This window comes from Anabas testudineus, chromosome 12 (genome assembly GCF_900324465.2).
Source record: "Anabas testudineus chromosome 12, fAnaTes1.2, whole genome shotgun sequence".
Lineage (NCBI taxonomy): Eukaryota > Metazoa > Chordata > Actinopteri > Anabantiformes > Anabantidae > Anabas > Anabas testudineus.
In genome coordinates this window covers 13,568,411-13,587,040 of record NC_046621.1, presented here as the reverse complement: position 1 = coordinate 13,587,040, position 18,630 = coordinate 13,568,411, and the positions used below count along the sequence as shown (strand labels likewise).

At 44.8% G+C, this 18,630-nt stretch overlaps 1 protein-coding gene across 2 annotated transcripts in view; it reads left to right on the top strand.

The window, feature by feature from the left end:
* runx3 (RUNX family transcription factor 3) overlaps positions 1–14,914 on the top strand; it is a 45,606-nt gene extending 30,692 nt beyond the window's left edge. The window contains exons 6-8 of one of the 2 annotated variants that reach the window (XM_026355796.1): positions 2,880–3,026; positions 8,911–8,985; positions 13,640–14,914. In XM_026355796.1, the coding sequence (XP_026211581.1) occupies positions 2,880–3,026; positions 8,911–8,985; positions 13,640–14,121 (704 nt within the window). In that variant the 3' untranslated portion in view covers positions 14,122–14,914. The remainder of the gene's footprint in view (positions 1–2,879; positions 3,027–8,910; positions 8,986–13,639) is intronic. The other variant, XM_026355797.1, reaches the window with a different exon arrangement.
* Positions 14,915–18,630: the final 3,716 nt, after the last annotated feature.

Genomic DNA, 18,630 nt, shown 5'->3' with positions numbered 1-18,630 from the left:
GATAGAAGTCAAATGTTGGTCAGAGGAGAAAGTGTGGCTACAGCCAGGGTCAACTGACCGAAGAGAGTGTATTAACACAAGGTTTAACTGAAGGATACAGGCTCTGCTTCCGTGTCTGTGAGGAGAAAATAAAAGTTTAAAGGAAGGTTTTTTGTCACATAATTTGCATCACATACTGTGTGAGTGTAGTTTGTATATATGTTAATGAAAAACAAAAAAGTCCTTTCCCTTCCACCATTATAATTTAGCATAGTAGGCCTATTAATTTATCATTATGAACTGCACAGGCAGTAAAAGGAATTTGCCGTATAGCCACAAAGTATAAAGTAGATGAGAACAAGTAAGTGTGAGTGTGCTTCCCTCCTGATAGGTTTATTTAAAAAAATATTGAGGAGACAAAGGCAGAGGGAAAAACAGAGACGGGGAAAAGAAAGTTTCGAGCCACCTCCCATTTGATTAGAGGTGTTAACAGCAACTGTAAGGCCAGGGTTAATGAGCTCCAGGCCTTGCTCTAATGAAGCCCCTGCTCTCCAAAATCTCCCTCTCACAGCCCACTAAACCCCCCTACTGGAAGCTCTGAACAGTGTGTCGCCAAATGCAGCGTGTCCCTGCCAGCTGGAGCCGGGCCACAGAATCTACAGTTCGCCTCAAGTGTGTGTGCTTGTGGGAAGCTGAATGATCACTTTCATCCCTAAAGAGCCAGCCAATTCATCTTAGACCACCATTGGCCACAGAAAAACTGACCAATTATCATTTTTTTCCTGCCTGTCTGTCTTTTTTTCCAACCAGAGAGCTGAGGGATGTATCATTTCCCTGACCTCAGCCGTTTGAGGTGGTGTAAATCTCTTAATAACTACAAGGACACATATAAAGGGCTATATTTGGAGGGCTCCTTCCCCTGGCTGCCCATGCTCTGGCATGGAACAGACAGTAGCCGTAGTGTCTATGTGGATCTGGTGCTATGTGTCACTAACCCTTCGTGTGTGTGTGTAAAAGAGAGGACCCTGCGTGAGTGAGAGAGAGCGAGAGAGTGAGACATCGGTCTTCATTCCTTCCATCACGGTTTAAAGAGAAAGAGAAAACCTATTACAGAGTGTGAAGGACTTTGTGTCCTCCCAGTATATATTCCTGAGTAACGGCACAAAGCAAACTAGTGGGCCGGTGGCTGGAATCACACGTACTCCGTCTTTTCCTTTGGCGTCCCACATCCTAAAGCTCCTGAAGACAAACAGTGGGAGATCAGCGGCATAACTGCTGTCTCTGCTCAGACAGATTAGTCATGACTGACTCTCCCTGACACACTCACACAGAAAAGTGCAACGTAACTGTTGATCAGCGGGTGAGAAAAAAAAAAAAAGTGATGTGGGCTGCAGATTGACTTTGGACAGCGGGGTGGTTTCGCTTCAGACACTGTGTCCGTGCTCCAATACGTGTGTAGAGAAGCGTCAATCCTAGATAATTCTATATTATTCCTAAAGAGTGAGAGGGGGAGAAACGGTGGGCACAAACAAATGGACAAAGCGGTAAGCGAGAGGAAACTTTACCCATGGGTCAGCCTCTGACGGAAGATATATTGCCCATGGGTCAGTGGAGAGAAAGGATGGGCAAAATCCATATTGGTCCGTCTGCCTTGCCCCCTTTATATAGTGATAAAATATTCAAATCCAGCCATTACTTCACATTAGGCTACTCTGTAGAGATGCCAGGGAGAAAACCACAGAATGTATACATGCTGGTTCACACACAGTTTTGGTGCATTGATAGTTACATTAAAATCTCTTCCTCCCATTAGAGGCATAGCCCTCATCCGGACTCACATCTGACATTTAAGGTGTGTTCACATGTTCATGCGTGCGTGAGTGTGTGTGAGTACATGTGTATTTGTAAATGTAAGCATAGTGTCTATATAAAAGGCACGATCAGTGCGTCTTTTGTCTGACCGTCTCCCTGAACGGGACATCAAAGCGATATGGGCGCTAAGTGTGTCGGTTAGTTTTCTGGGTCTGGATAAAAGAGATGCAGCAGATATGCTTCACTTACTCAGAATTAATTCTCACACTTCACGCACATACACCCTCGAACACAAAAGCTTGCTTTCTGTTTGTGTCTCTCGGTTATGTTTAAGACTGATGACTATATGGTCTGCTAGCCCAGTCTGGGTGTTTCCTTCTGAGTAAGTGCTGTGTCAGTCAGACCTAAATGTGTGTGTACGTGGGTGCGAGGGGTGTTACTGGGGGCAGATCTACTCACTATTTCTTGTTTTTTTCATAAGTGCGATGGTACGATAAAGATCACTTAACGTCATCAGTTCATAGACACACCAAATGGCACAATTTATTGCTTATGTTTTTGTTGGACTTTGGGTCCAAAGAAAACAGCATTCCTCAAGCAATTATTTTCAACCACTTATGCTATCGTTATCTGAAGATGACACAGCAGCAGGTGCAGCTTGGGTAACACTTAGTGTCTAGCCAATGAATTTCAAGGTCTGCTGACAATTTAATAATATTTTTGTATTTGGAAGCTGAAAACATGGCAATAGTGACTCTACCTCCCCCTACATCATTTTATTCTGTGTGGGTGTGTGTGAATTACAATGGGAGATATCGATGGTCTTCTCAAGTCAATTTTGCATGAATTGCCGTTTACAGGCAAAGAGACCTCTCTTTGCCAGGAAACTGTCAAACTGTCTGGCTCCATTAAGAATTTAGGAAGAAGGAGGAGTTTTCCAAAATGACTCTTGTGATTGTTTTTGCTATTTTTATACAACTCTGGAAATATATCGTGTCATTTGGTACCACGTTCCTGGTTGTGTAGGTGATAAATTGGCAAGTTTGTGATTTCTCACTTACCCCGTCCTCCTCATGTCGTTGTTTCAGGGCACAGAGTGAAGATAGAAGACACCCAGAAGATGCAGTTCTCCGACAGACTGTCAGAGATCGAGCGCTACCAGCGAGGTATGCGTATAGGCCCAGTGAACAATAATCCCCGTCAAATCCACCAAACCCACCTCAGCACCACACCAGGTGAGAACCACTAATACATAGAACCACAACCAAACAACATCACCTGTAACACTTCAGCTCACATTAACCGCCATTACTTACAACAAACATATTTAGTTTTATTTGGCCACTGGGTAAGTAATCAGTAACACAAATCTGTTAAAACACGGCACACACTGTTCACCCAACATTAAACAAGGCAAGTGCCCTTCCTGTGCGTTTTCTCCAAGGGGCTGTGGAGTTCTGTTCCACAAATCTGGGAGCAGTTATGTGTGTTGGCTGTCTGAAGGGGAAGCTCTTGTCAGCTCTGTCCCCGGATGCCCTGCGTTGGTGGGTCCGGGCCCCACAGAGTGCAGGGTTGAGTCTGTGGCCAGGTGGCACGGTGGGTGCTGCCAACCAAGCTTGGCCTGGGTGCTGAAGCTGGCCCCCGCACACTACAGCCTCAGGAATGTAACAGCCGCCCGCTACTTTGGCAATCACGTCACTCTCAGACCGGGCGAATGTGCGGGGGCAGGGGGGAGGGGGAGGTGGAGGGCCGCGATCAAGGTGGTGCTATGGAGAGGAGGGGGCCGTTTCAAGCGTACGTGTGTGTGTGCGTGTGTATACTGCATGACAGCTGCGTGGTTGGAGTAAGGATGAATGTTCACTTGCCATCATATGTCAGAACCTCTTTAACAAGATGTCAGGAAGCACGCAGACTAAACACACACACACACACACACTGTATCCTCTCCCGCCCACTCTCTAGTTCTCATGCTAGCTAATGAATCTCATTACCTTTGTATCAGCATGTTGCTGTGTACAGGAGGGCTTGTTTAGGAGCGCTGGGCCGTGTGTGGGTTGAACTCTATCAGCGTGTATCATAGTCATACACCAGTGTTTGGCCTTGTGCTTAGCTTAGCCAGCGCTGAGTCACCAGGATGGTCCTATCTAACAGCTGACTGTGGAGAACACAGGGTCTTTTAGCCCGCCCTCCCTTGTCCTTACTTCGTGTTGATATGGATTTTGTTCCCTCGCACAGCCTGTACCGAGTTGAAAACATGTCAGCCATTTTAGGAACACCACCGACCGGTTATGCTGAAAATAAACAGCATGGAGCTCCCACACAATACGCTCCCTGTGATGATCATTTTCTGATGGTTTAGAGTTTGGCGTGAGCTCTGCAGGTTGTCTGCCAATGAAAAGCCCCCTGCAGCTAAGCTTATACTAGGAGCTTTAAGTTTCTGAGGACTGACTTGAATACAGGGTGGGTGTGTGAGGGGCATTCTAGTCAGCAGGGAGAGGTGTACAGACTTGGTCCAGACAGCAAATGAAGATCAGCTCTTTGCTCTGCTCCCATCCGCCTCGCACAGGATTAGGGCAGGAATTAGAGCGTCATAGTCTTGCCTTCAAAGGGCTGTGCTGTTGCAAGACACATGTACAGTGCATGTGCACCGTGAGCAGACACAACACATTAACATTATTATCATCATCGCAACTGTCAGAGACTGTAAAGGCCTCGGAGCTCCACATTACAGCTGCCAGTGGCTGGAGGCCGTCTATAAGAAGTGTGTGCGAATGAGACAGAGGAGGGGAAGGGCTGTAAAAACCACACACCTTAATCTGTGGTATTACCATCATGACGGCATACCGCAGGGCAGGAGTGGTAAAATAATTAAATAACAGAGCAGAAGGCCCTTCTCCCTCCCAACTCATCTGTCGGCTGGTGTGTCTGGGCTGCAAACTGGTGATATAGGTCATGGCACAGATCGCACGGCGTGCTCCTGTATGTGTAGGAATCACGCACAGACAACAACACCACAGTGTTGCAAGCAAAGCTCAAACAAAAATAGACTTGTAATAAATCCCATCCAGAGACACACGGAGGTGTTTACATATCAACAGCACACACATCTTGGCTTTTGGCAGCCGTACCAGACACTGTTGTATTTTGCAGATACTTTAAATCCCCGAGCCTGTTTGTTTTAAAATCGCAGGGTGATAGATCGCCCATCAACACGTTATAATTAAATGGATTCCCATCTCGCTGTTACAAAAGATGTTTTCCATTATCCAGGGCTGGAACCTTGCATTCTCCCCTTGAAGACGACTAAATAAGAAAATACAGTGTCATCTCCTCCTAAAGCCTCCTTGCTTCATTTTGTTGTCTGAGCCATGAAATACTGTCTCAGTTTTGTTGTCAACAGGACGTGTCTCCAGACATCTGCTACCCTGGATTCTTAAATCACACACAAACACACACACACACAGACGATTGCACCACAGGCATATTGAAAATACAAAACACACACATACACGCACGCATACACACACACACACACAGTTTCGCGGTAGTGTTGCAAGTTCTCCGCTAGTACCCCAGACAGACAGGGTAATTAAGAGCTCATTACAGTGCATGCAGTGACAGGATTCCTGCACGCTGGCAGACGCTGCATTCGCTGCTTGTTTTGTTCTTCTGTGGCCACAGGTAAGCCTGCTAGACATGTGAAATGATTCTTAGAGAGGGCGGCGACAGCGTGTGTATGTGTGTGTGGTTGAAAATGCGTGGTTCAACTAGTGCAGTCAAGCAAATCTGACACTCAGACAATCAAGTACTAAATTGTTATTCTGGTTTTCAAAACCTCAAATGAGTTACATGTGTATACTATATGTGTCTGTGGGTGGCAGTTTTTTTTTTTTTTCCTCTGATACAGAATGTAGTTGATCCTCTCACATCTAACTGTGACATTGCATTTAAATATATATATATATACACACACACACACAGTTCTTCCCAGTCTTAAGAAAAGTAGCTGAGAGAAAATTAGATTTTCCTCTAAGTGCAAAGTGGAAAACAGATTCCAGTTTTACCTTGCTCCAGTTTAAATGCGGACAAAACTCAACAAGCCCCTGGCACAGCCTCTAACAGACAGCAGAGACGAAAGCGGCTCTTTCAACTTAAATGTGTTTTAACAGTGAGAGAGAGACGGGGGGAAGGGGGGGGGGGAATACAGCAGCAATTTAATCATCCAAAAAAGAAAGTCCTGGCACTTTTGAGGTGGTATCATTTAACATGTTATTTGTTCCAACACCTGTGTGTTCCTCCCTGAAGATGAATATCAGATACTAGCATAACGTTCCGCCATCAAGTCGAGGCGGAAGGGCCTTTGATGAGAGCCCAGAGGTGCACGTGACATGTTGAATGTGTGTGTGTGTGTGTGTGTGTTAATGATGTCATTAAAAACATTAGTAGAAACTCGAAGAGCATAAATAGACATATCGCTCGATTTTCTAAATGTAGCTTTTATCCAGCACATTCTAGTTAAAGGGAGCATTTCTTTCTTTCTTTCTTTCTTTCTTTTTTTTTTTGATTTTATTAATGACACTTCCACAAATGCTGGCACCTCTAGCTTCCTCCTGCACAACTGGCACACATCTGCCGCAGCTGTGCTTTGGCTCTCTTCTTCAGTATGTTCAGGCTGCGCCTCTGCCGGACTTCACTCGGGGGGGAAAAAAAAGTGGCGTTTGATGGCGAACCAGCCCGACGCAGCCGTAACCCCTCCCGCCTTGTCCACAGCGACCACACTGTTTACTCCACATAAACAAGCTGGCCGCCCCCCCAGGTTCGAGGCGGCACTCTGCTACAGCTCAGGCCAAGAGCCTCAACCTAATTCACACATCCAGAGTGACATGATCAGCCAATTAGAAGCAGGAGTGAGACAGGAAATTAGCACCGTCAGGTAGCTGTGGTGTGGACTTTTGAGTATAACCGTCATGCTAGTTGGGTTTCATGCTGATTTCTGCCAAACCCAAGCAGGAAGCGGGCCCTCTGAGGCCAATACAACCGAAACGAGAAGGAATCTGGACCAATCCTTTAGACACTCTGTTTTACTTCTGCACTCCACTATTTACATAATATGTCAATGACTGCCACGGAGTTTATTTGTTATGGTGCCTGAAAGCTTCACTTGTGGTTACTCTCTTTTTGTGACCATGAGATGAATAATTCAAACTGAAAATGTTTCTTTTCTTCAACAACAACAAAAAAAAAAAAAAAGAAAGAAAGAAAGAAAAGAATCTTTTGAAGGCACCTCCTCTGTGGAAAAAAGGAAAGAAAAAGAGAAGCGAGAGCAAGTTGTTTTTTACCAGACTCAACTGTTTGTGTAAGTTATAATTTCACATCAGAGCCAGCCTGAGTTTTACATTTCAGCAATTACAGAAACTACATGTGTGCCATGAACAGTCTCTATTGAGTCTGGGGAGAGGGGAAGGGCGGGAGGACGACAGGCTCTCAAAGAGAACATAGGATTTTTCAGCCCATGTGTTTGTTTTTGCTCACGTTATAAGTGAGGGCTCAAAAGACATATCAAATGTCCCACATAGCTGAGCCAAGGCCGTGTTCCTCCCCTCTCTAACACGCTCTCTTTCTCTCTCCTTTCCCTCGCTGGCGTCTTTCTCTTGCTTGCTCTCTCACATTCTCTCCCTGTTGCGACGCCTAAGGCCCGAGCGAAACAGGAAGCCAGCACAAGGGCCGGCATTCACTGTGTCTCAATGACACGCTTCATTACAGCAGGCGCGTTACATGTCTCAGAGGCGCTGCCGGATCCGGAGTCACGAGGATGGACGCCATTTTGGCTCGAGCATCTTCTCAGCCATCCCTTTCATCTGAGCGCACACTTCAAAAGCTAGTGCATGTATTTATTTGCGTCGTCCCCTAAACATCGCTGGCGCTACCCCAGAGCCACTTATTAGTGATGCAGCGGCCGCTTCTTCCTATTTCAGCCCCTTCCTTCCCCACTCTACTCCGCCCAGGGGGCTGGCCCTCTTATTAACAGGGGTAATCTGTGCCTCTGGTTTTGAAGTTGTCTGCTGGCCAATCAAAATATTTGAAGGAAATGTTTATTTTCTTGAGCAAATCGCACCAGCTGCTTGCAAACCTTTCTGAATAAGGCCATTTATGTGTAAGAATTTACCATTGTGAGGCACAGTGCAGGACCTCTCAGTGACTGAGTGCTGATTTGGGACTTTGCAAAGGAAGTAGAGGAGCTCCAGGGGAAGCACAGATCTTACACATGCTGCGCCCAGTGCGGCTATAGGTGAACAGCCCAGCACCGCCCTCCTCTCTACTTCTGGCACCCTTCTCCATCCTAATTGCCACTACAGGAGGTTAGGAGTTTGCTATATTGCGATATCCCAACAGCGGAGGACTAGAGTCCTAGTGACACCACAGGACCACATAGAAAATATGTGGTTATGTTTTTATGATGACAATATTTACTCACAAGTTTTAATAATATGTAACACCGTTCGCAGTCTGTGCAAAGAGCTCCGTGCAAGCTGTCTTGTAACAAATGTTCCGTCTCAGACCGAGTGCAAACAGGCCCTGTTTGTGTCAGGCCCTCCTGCGGTGTGGCCGTTGAGTGTGAAGCAGGGTCCCACACGTTGGGCCAGTATGTCCCTGATCCTTCTTCGCTTCCTGACAGCTTGGGCCGGACAGGCTAACGAGTGTCCTGTGCTTCACAGGTCTCTGCTGCTGTCTCGCCAGAAAGACCCAAAAATATCTCCCATGCACCCATCAAGCATGTTTTTCCAAGCTTGGTCTCACCGTGGTGAGAAAACCGCCCCTCCTCTTCCCAGTCTTCACTGCTCAGTCAGCAGAGGGCAGGAAGACACATCTCCAAACCACCAGATGTCAAGACAATTTTGACAAGTCTGGCATGAAGGGTTTTTTTTGGGGATGGTGCTTTAGATTTCTATGGAACCTACAGTGGCTTCCTCACCCTGTACACATACACAAGCCACACATTTCTATGCAGTCCACAAACAACATTTTCATTCATGCACAAACAAAATACATCCACTTACTTCTTTTATAATCTGCAGATTGTATTGTTAAATGCTATGCTTGTATTGTGTGTTACATCAGCCCTGTGGCAGGAGCCAATGGACACCCCAACTCTGAAGACATGCAAGGTGGAGGAGGACCTGAGACCATGGCCAGGTGAGACACTGCACCGTCCTTCACCATAAACTCACTGTGTTCAGACTTGCTTGGCTTTCAGTCCGTTTTAACAACTAAACGTGTCCATTGTTTTGTGTGGGTTCATGAGAAAATCGTTTCAGTGGGTGTTTGTTGCTTGCCAAGACATTATCATAATGTGAGGCTAAATAAATAAACAGCATGAGTGTGAGGTCACTAGTAAGCAATGGCCTTAATTACTGTGTGAGCAAGCAGGCGTGAAAAATACAATGGTATGAAAATTGATGCACTATGGACTGCCAAAAAGAGCTCCCTCCTTTCAGATGGCATTAGAATGCACTGAATATTTCCAAATTAATTTCTTTTAATTAGTAGACACGCTGACAACTAACCTTTACGAAATGAAACAAACAGTACTGAAGTGGAGAAGCTGGTAAGGCGGGTATAACACAGGGTGTGGCGATCGTTGCGACAATTCTGGAGTCTGCTTCGTTTTGCCCGTAGGGCCCTGCTACATCTCAAAACATTCCTAGGACGCCACCACGCTGCCTGCCTTCTTCTTCTTCCTCCTCCTCCTCTCCCACTCTTTCATTTGCTCCTTGGTGATCTGGATCTTTGCTGCTGTCTATTAGCCCCCTCACTCTCTTATCCGTCCCCTATCCAGAAACCACCACACCACACCACACCAGACGTGCCAAGTCATCCACTCACACACACTGTGATGAGGACACACACACACACACACACACACACACACACACACAAAGACTTAACATTTGGCTCACTGACTTTGGTCTCTTTTCTACAATTTATCAGATAGGGCACAATGCCTGAAGCAGAAAACAGAAATATGACTGTTTGAGAGAGACTGCGATTTACATACTGTATTGTTGCCACTTGTGCAAGGCCTTTTCTAGCTGGAGATTCGTTGCACAATTACGATCAGCCTCACAACTGTACAAAAAACACGAAATGGAATATGTGCAAGTGGAAGAAAGCAGAAGGATGATGCATTCACATGGCCTTATCTATATAATACAGTATGCTTGGGTCAGCAAATCACACATAGCATCTGTGTCTCTACAGGGAAGTATCATATCTCTCATAGAAATGGATTTCCTTAACAAACATATTAATCGTGCCACCTTGTTTGTTGATGCATTAGGAAAATCTTGGGTTTTATGTAATCACAAGCCTCCTTTACCCTTGCTTGTATTGCATGTCACAAGTTGGGGACATGCAAAATCCCCTGTGTGTCTCATGATAAAGTGTCTAACATGCATGAGGCTTTGGGGCTGTTGACCATGGTGCCACAGTGCAGAGGTGATTATCATTTGCATTCGACATGATGCTCTGGTCCCAAAGCCTTGGGGCTTAAATAAACACCTGAAGATCATTTGTGTTCATTTGGGTCTCCTATTTTTTGGCCAGCGCTGCAGCAGCAGCAGCTCTGCCGCAGTATTATGCTGCCTTGTCATCATCACCCTGTTATCAACGATGACGACTACCTTCCTCATGGCATCCACTGTTCAAACCAGTCAGTAAATCAAAGAGACACTCTCCACCTCTATAAGGAGCAGCAGACTTTCTTTTGACATGATACAGGGGAAAGGAGATTAGCAAACAATCTCGCACACTCACACACGGCGTGTCTTTAAGCGTAGCTGCACGAGCCTCGGGTTTTCTCTTTCTTTTTTCCTTCTCGCCACTTATTTGCCTGAGACACCATTCCCTGGGCGCTGGCTGTCACAGTTTGCATCAAGCCTGAGTAAACATTTCACAGGTGAGCGCTTGGATTTGCATCTCCCCATCGCCAGCCACCACATGCAGACACACACACACACACACATAACCCTGCGCACATTTACACACACAGACGTGACCGCCTCAAACTTGCCTTTATGTTAACAACCAAAATCAGTTTCTTCCATAAGCAAATGAGGCAAACCTCCAGTCATATCTGGGTTACACGCTTGACTGTGGACTAGTGGACTTCTTGAGCTAAGCAGAAGGGAGGAGGAGGACTCAGCCCTCAGTGCTGTAGAATTAAATAATTGCGTGGAAATATGCTTTAGAGCTAGAGGAGAAAAGTGAAAGAGAGAGCGCTGGAACACTGTGTTCTCTATAAAAACCCTGATTCCCTGGTACCCGCTTCATAGACTGGGAACATCACAGACGACAGACTGTGCCAGCTAGCCCTCTGGGGTCCATCCCCTCTCCTGTCCCTGCAATTTAGTCAACACGTTTCAGATGAGCCTAATGGAGATCATGTGTGGTTTTGGGCCACAGAGGTTACAGGCAGCAACTACTAGGCTCAGTTAGGAAGACCCTCTCTGCCAAAGATACACCACTGTTACCACAGACACAACAGCGAAGCCTGTACTTATACTGGGTGGGGGAGGGTGGGGATGCAGTAAGGTATGCAACATGGTTAAGAGGGAGAAAAAGCAGACGGCGAAACTTTGCTTCTCAATTACAAGACAGTTTGTTTAGCCCTCTCCTCCAGAGGGAGCTACCATCCTGTGGAGAATTTAAGTTGGTAACAGGCTCCTCCTGGCTCCCAGCCAAGACGCTGATACTGCACAAGTCCATTAAGGTGTTGTGATAAGTGTCCAGTCCAGTTTCCCCTGACAGAACGCAGGAGTCAATCCCCACCGCAGTTTAGCCAACACATTTCCGCCAACTCCAATTAAATGCAGATCATGAGTGGGGTGGGCCACAGCAGCCAGAACCATCAAATCTCCACACCGTAGATCCCTTCCCCAGCTTCAGCCCGAAGCCTAAATTTAGCTCAGACAGAGAGAGAGAGATGAAGAAACAGAATCAGAAACAGAGAGAGAGAGAGAGAGAGTGAGAGAAAAGGCTTTTTGGGAGTCCGGTAGGAATTAGTGGGCTGACTCCACCCGAATCAACAGCAGCTGAAGGTTTGGATTTTCCTCGCGTGAAATCAGATATGGAACCCGACTCCAGTGCCTGGTAGACTCTGGAAAAAGAAACAGCTCCCCCACCACCAGAGTCCCTCATCCCAAAAAGAAGAGGAAATTCAAGTGCAGAAATGTGTTGTTAAAAAAACAGAGTATAGCAGGGGCCATGGAAATTGCAAAGGAACAGATTTTTTTTTTTTTTTTTTTTTTGTAGCTGAAAATGGACCCAGTTCTCCAGACACAGGGAAAAGACATTTCAACAAGACTGTGGCACGCAAGTTTGGCATTCTCCCCCCTCAGGGCTGTGGCATGCAAGCGCTTGCTATTTCACAAATACAAGCTCTCTTTTCTCTGCCATCCAAATCCACATTTTACACTTGCAGTCATGTGGGCACTTTGGACCCATGAAAGCCACATGCGGACAAACAAATAACCATGGACTGAGGTGTGTGTGTGTGTGTGTGCGAGTGTGTAAACATGTGTAGGAGCAACAGGTGTGGATGGGGCTTACTGTATGTTGGCATCAGGTATGAGGAACTTTTTCTATGATGGCGTACAAGCAGATTAAGGGCGTTTACAGCTACAGAATATTTTGGCCTGGCCGTTGGCCACCTTAACATTTCTTTCCAAATATCTGAGTGTCACGAACACAAAGGCTAGACATGCTTGAATGTCAGCCAAGGCTCATACATGAGCTTTATCACAGGGTGTTTGTGGACTCAAAGCTACTATGATGCCATTGTGTCATTTCCCCCACTGTTGTGTTCTAGTGACACATAAACTCGAAACATAGCTGCTGCTTTACACTAGTCCGAACCTAAATGCTACAGTAGGAGGCAGCAGGTGACGCTCACACATCCTACACAACTGCAGGACTGGGAACGGGTTCACGCCCGAGGCTCAGGATGTAACATCAGCCAATAATGCTCCTCAGTGAAGCGAGAGGCACAATGTGGTGTTTGACTTACGAAACCAACTTGGTGACAGTAACGGCCCCAAATCTCACAGAGGCCACACTGCCAAGTCAAACCCTGCAGCAATATTTCTATTTCCCTGTTGTCAGCCGAATAAATTAGAAAGTGTGCAGTGAAATCGAAGGCCCGACAGCTGGGTTCAACTGTGCTCTGTTACCTGTGAGATTACACTTAGCAGTTAATTCTGACAGGTCCCGGACTGTGATACACATTAGAGGACATCGATACCAAAACACTCGTTCTCCAGCTTCCTTTCTTTTTCCACTATTTCTCTCTCTGTCTCTGATGGTGACTGATCTGATTGTCTGCTTCTGTCGCCTAAATATGATTTACGATGAGCCGTCGGTGTTTACACAAAGCCCCCCTCAGCACTGACAATGTCTCTTTTCATAGCTCTGAGAGAGAGAGACAGAATTCTCTACGTTACTCTCTTTTTGAAGGAGTGGTCGAAGGGCCGTGGTGAGGGGCCTTTTCATAAACTCGGTCTTGTGCACGGGGCTGTGGGATGATGTGCTGTCAGAGCTTGATGACTGTTATTAAGCGAAAAAATGTCTCAGTTCATTACTTTGAGCAAACATTTCCATGGACAGGCCTATCGCAAGAAATCCGAGCTCAGAATTGTGGGTCTGGGAAGGTCTGATGTTGTGGAGATGTGCGTTGTTGTTGTTTTTTTTTTTAGTTTAATGCAAAATGAGATAATCACAACAGCAGTTTTCATTCATGGCCGAATGTTTGTTGACTCTTTCCAACCCTTTGTTTCTTTGTTTGTGCCAACAGGGACTACAGATCTCTTCCAACAGAGAACCAGCTTCCCGTCTCTTTCCCCGCTGACTGATCCTCGCTTCTCAGACCCTCGCATGCACTACCCCGGGGCCTTCCCTTACTCTGCCAACACCTCCAGCACTGGCATCAGCGGCCTCAGCATGTCAGCCTCTTCTAGATACCACACCTACCTGCCACCACCTTACTCAAACAACCAGACCCAGAACTTCCAGTCCAACTCCTACCTGTACTACGGCACAGGTTCCGGGTCCTACCAGTTCTCCATGGTGGCGCCGGGGAACACCGGGGGTGAGCGCTCCCCCACCCGCCTGCTGTCCTGCTCAGGGGCCACGGGCACTGGAGGGACCAACAGCCTGATGAACCCTGGCCTGAACACCCAGAGTGAGGGCGTGGAGGCCGACGGCAGCCACAGCAACTCCCCCACAGCCATGAGTGCCTCGGGCCGCTTGGATGAGTCCGTCTGGAGGCCTTACTGACTGACAGACAGCTAGACAATCAGAAGGTGCGGGAGAAGTGAGTGAGCAAAAGTCAAGAGGATGGTGAACAAAAAAGCTGAACACTGAAAGAAGAAAAAACTAACCAAAAAAAAAAAAAAAAGAAAGAAATTCTGCATGTTTGTCTTTTATTTCTCCTGCACTCGCTTCAAAGACTTTCCCGCGTTTTTGCCGACACTTCCGTGCATTTTGTAAATTTTAAGTGAACCCTTGCACTGTGCCCAAACATGTACTCTCACAGTACTATAAAAGCCATATAAGTTCAGATGATGTTCAGCTCAGACTGGAAAACAGAAGTGATGGTAGAACCGAAGAAGCCATCATCACGTTTCAGGATCATTTGTCTGGCGCAAACAGGTACTCATCAAAGACAAAAGAACAAAAGACAGCGGGGGTATGATCAATCAGTGTAGCTGATGAAATGAAAAACCACAGCAGACATTCATCAAACAGACTATTCAGACTGATCCGACTCACTTGGTAGGCGGAGAAGAGCAGTCGGACTTGATGTTTGCTCCTGGAGTGACTCCGGAAACCATCCAAGGCATATCTACACTGCTGTAGCAATCGATCCTTGTAAGCTTTAATTTCTGTAAAATTTGGATATTGCAAAAAAATATTGTTAGTTGTGAAAACATCCTCAGTTGCATCCTTGGCTGTTTCATGAGCTCAAAGTACGTATGCAGTACCTTATTACCTAATTTATTATCCAAACGGACCTATAGCCTTTGGTGCTAAGGTATGTGGAAGTGGATGTTTCCACACAACCGCTGCATATTAGAGAGAAAAGCATTTTATCTGTCAGAAACGAATTCTCCTGTGCGGAGTCTTTTATTGAGTTTCAACAAGACAATGGCTGAAAAATGTTTCAGGAATGTAAAAGATTAACACAGAGGAGTGTTTTTTTGTTTTTTTCTAATATTTAAGTCCTCTTTTGTCTACTCTTTAGTTTTCCTTGATTTTCTTATTGAGGCCCTTTTCTGTAAAAAAGAAAAAAAAAAAGTCAGCTATTTTTGAACTGGATGATACACTTTACTTTTGATATTTATTTGAGCCAAATTGTGAGAAAATGTATGCATATATCCAAAGTTATTTAGCATTTCTCTCCACCTTTCCTTATATATATATATATATATATATATATATATATATATATATATATATATATATATATATATATATATATATATATATATAGCATATACCATTTTTTGTTGTTAAGTATAAATTTGGAATTTGTGTAATATATTGCTACTAAATTATAAAAAAACAAAACCTTTAATGTAATTATTTTGTCTTCCATTGTAGCTTTGATGCACTAATAACTTTTATTCCATACGAACCACGCCCCACAGCTTCTGCTCGTCAGATTGTGTGTCCAAAGCTGTAATCCTTTCCAACAATTTCCAAATTGCCTTCCTGCGCTAAATAAGCCATTTGCTTAAGTTTTGCACTATGTTTGAACTTTCATTTCTCCATTTTCGGTTACGTATTTACACATACCTGTGCAAAGTCTGCAGATCTAAATGTTAAAAAGAAAAAAAATATATAATGGACATATATTTGTTGAACACAAGTGTCCTTGTGTGCCAACACAAACCTTTACCACAGGTTTGCGTGCACATTCCCCCTGTCCGAAGGGCCTTTTCCCTGCAGGTAAACACGTGATCCTTCCATCCCTCAAATAGGAAGAGTGTGAGGATGAAGGGATAGAAGTAGGCAGTGTGGTCGGAGTGGTATCGTCTTACCAACACCAAGGGCATTTATGCAGGAAGCCTTCCCTTGCTGTGCATCAATGAGAGCTTTGAAGTCTTTATGTCCCTGATTCTGTCTTTGCTGGTTTAATTCACCAATCATCAGTGCCAGGGGCCACACGGCTCTGCCATTAATTCATATGCCTGCATAGATGGTACGAGCCAGATTAAGGCTTTTATGTCAGGTATTAGGTCTCAAACATTTACTAGGAAGGGCTTCAACGAGAAGGAAGTAAATTAGCATTCATGACTCAGTAAGGGTAATTTAGTTGCAACACAAGTGAGATTTCATTTCCAAGTAAAAAGAAAATTAATAAAGCGAGCATCTGCAGCTCAGGATAAAAAAAAAAATATGCAAGATATTTTGCTGATGCAACATAAACACCCTCCGTCTTATTCCTGTTTGTGTTTGTCTGTTTTTTACAATCAGTAACAATATCTCATTCCTGTCTCCCTATGATTTCGAGGAACGGCATGTTTCCCTGCCCTCTCCTCAGGAGTCTTTATGTGGAAGAAGACCTTAATTTATTACGGGCAAATATCATGCAGCTAGAGAAGCCACATGTGTTGTATCTGTGTGGTTCCTTCAAAAACAAACAAACCAAAGAACAGCCTGTAATATAGTTAGGATGGTGATGATGGGAAAGATGTGTGGATTGTGAATCTTGTCTTGAATGATCCGTCTTTATGGACAACCACAAAGCCAAAAATGTACAAGCGGATTGTATTTTATCGTGTGTCAGATTGAAAAAAAAAAAGCACAATGTTACATTTCCTTTGTTTCCCTCGAAAAGAACCCGTTTCCTTTTCCATATACCAACATGTTAAGTCATCTTGCTGTCTTCATTTCTGTTTTTTGCTCAAAGCATGTACACCTGAAAACTGATTAATTTAAGAATAGCATCAGCGTATGTAATGACATTGTTAATGCTTCCATACTGAGTGCTTGTAAAGTTTGCAGATAATGTAGTTTTTAATCATTTTAATTAAAAAATATGTTTGACTTTTTTTCTTCATAACTGCTGTTTATTTCTTTAAAAGATGTTTTTTTTTTTTTTAATAAATTTAAAATTAAAGGAACTCGAAGAGAGTTATGACGACACATTATTCTTTCCTTCCATCTGCCCTTTTTAAGAAAATCACACACACACACACACACACACATTTTAAGTATTTATAATGACATTCTTCAGTAGTGTTTACTTTACTATCAAAACAATATACGTTGTTGAATACAGATTGTTGGTGAGACTTTCTCATAAAGCCAATTCAGTACTTCTAACATCTGCTTTCGCCTCCTCCAGTAAATAACCTCCATGCCAGCGCTTCCGTCTCAGCACCCTGGCAATTCATCTGCAGTTTGTTCCCAATAACTCCCTTTAATAATTACCCTGTTCTCTCCCATTAGCGAGACTCTCTCTGGCAATTACACCGCACTTCTTAGAGGTTTGATAAATGCCTCAACTGTCAACACGGTGGTACTCAGACCGTAAATAAAGCACGGCTCTGGAATCCGATGCCGCCCTGGCAGCCTCCATGATAGCGCACATCGGCAAGTTGTCACTTGTTAAAAACAATACAGGAGAAGTTTGGAATGTCGGCTGTCTTTTATACCAGCTATGCGGTTGTTAATTTATGCAGTGCTGATGGCATCTGTTTGGCCTATTTGAAGCAGAGCCACAAGATTAAACACTTGAGATGCTACCTTGTGGGGTGGTCTAATTTCAGATGTCTCATGTGGTTAGCTTGAAATACAACACCCACAATTCCTCACTCTTAAACTAATGCCACCTGTTGATACGCCATGACAGGGCTTTCACTTCTACGAGCTTTGTTTTCCTTCTTCAGTTTTCCCCCCCTTTTATTCTCCCTGTTTATACTCTCCTGTATCTATACTCTTGCCTTTCTCTTTCATCCTTTTCTTCTCATTCAGTTCCCTCCTTTCTTCCCCTCTGTATGGCTGTGTGCATCAGGCCTTCTGTGGGGGCAGGGTTGGCAGAACAACAAAGCCCCAGGACTCACACACGCAGCCTTGATACACACTGTATTCAATTAAGTCTGCACACTCAAAGCATTTCTACACACGCACAAGAAAATAACACACACACACATACCCTGCTGACAGATTTCACACCAACCTCCACCCAGACAGTCTGAGCTTTACTTCACAGTGTGTGTGTGTGTGTGTGTGTGTGTATGACAGATCTGCACCTTCTATTTCCAAACTATTTCTTCCAGGTCTCATCACACAGCTCCTCGCCGATCCCCCACCGCTCAGGAAGCACAAAGAGAAGATGATAAGCTTTCAATTAGGCCGGGCTCAGGGGAATTTTCCAGCTGTCTTCACACACACTCTGTGAGACCTGACTCTCTCATCCACATGTGGGGAGCAGAGGAGCTCTCATCTGGCACCATCTTTTCCATGGATGTACATGGGTTGTGCCACTTCCCCCCACCCCCCAAAATCTCCTTTCTGTTCCTGCAATAGTGAAAATTGTAACTCCTCAGAAAAGAGGCAAAGCGATTGCCTGGATGAGGCAGCTTGTCTGGATGCAATTGTAGTCACAGGCATGATGAACTGGTTTATAAGATGACATAGAAAATTGCTTTTTAAGTGGATGAAATATAATAAGAACTGGAGGCATGATTGGGAAGAAAAATGAAAACAACAAGAATCGGCAAAGAAAGAAAAACCACTCGGTCTAGTCAATCATTTGTTCTGATGAAGAGCACAGTG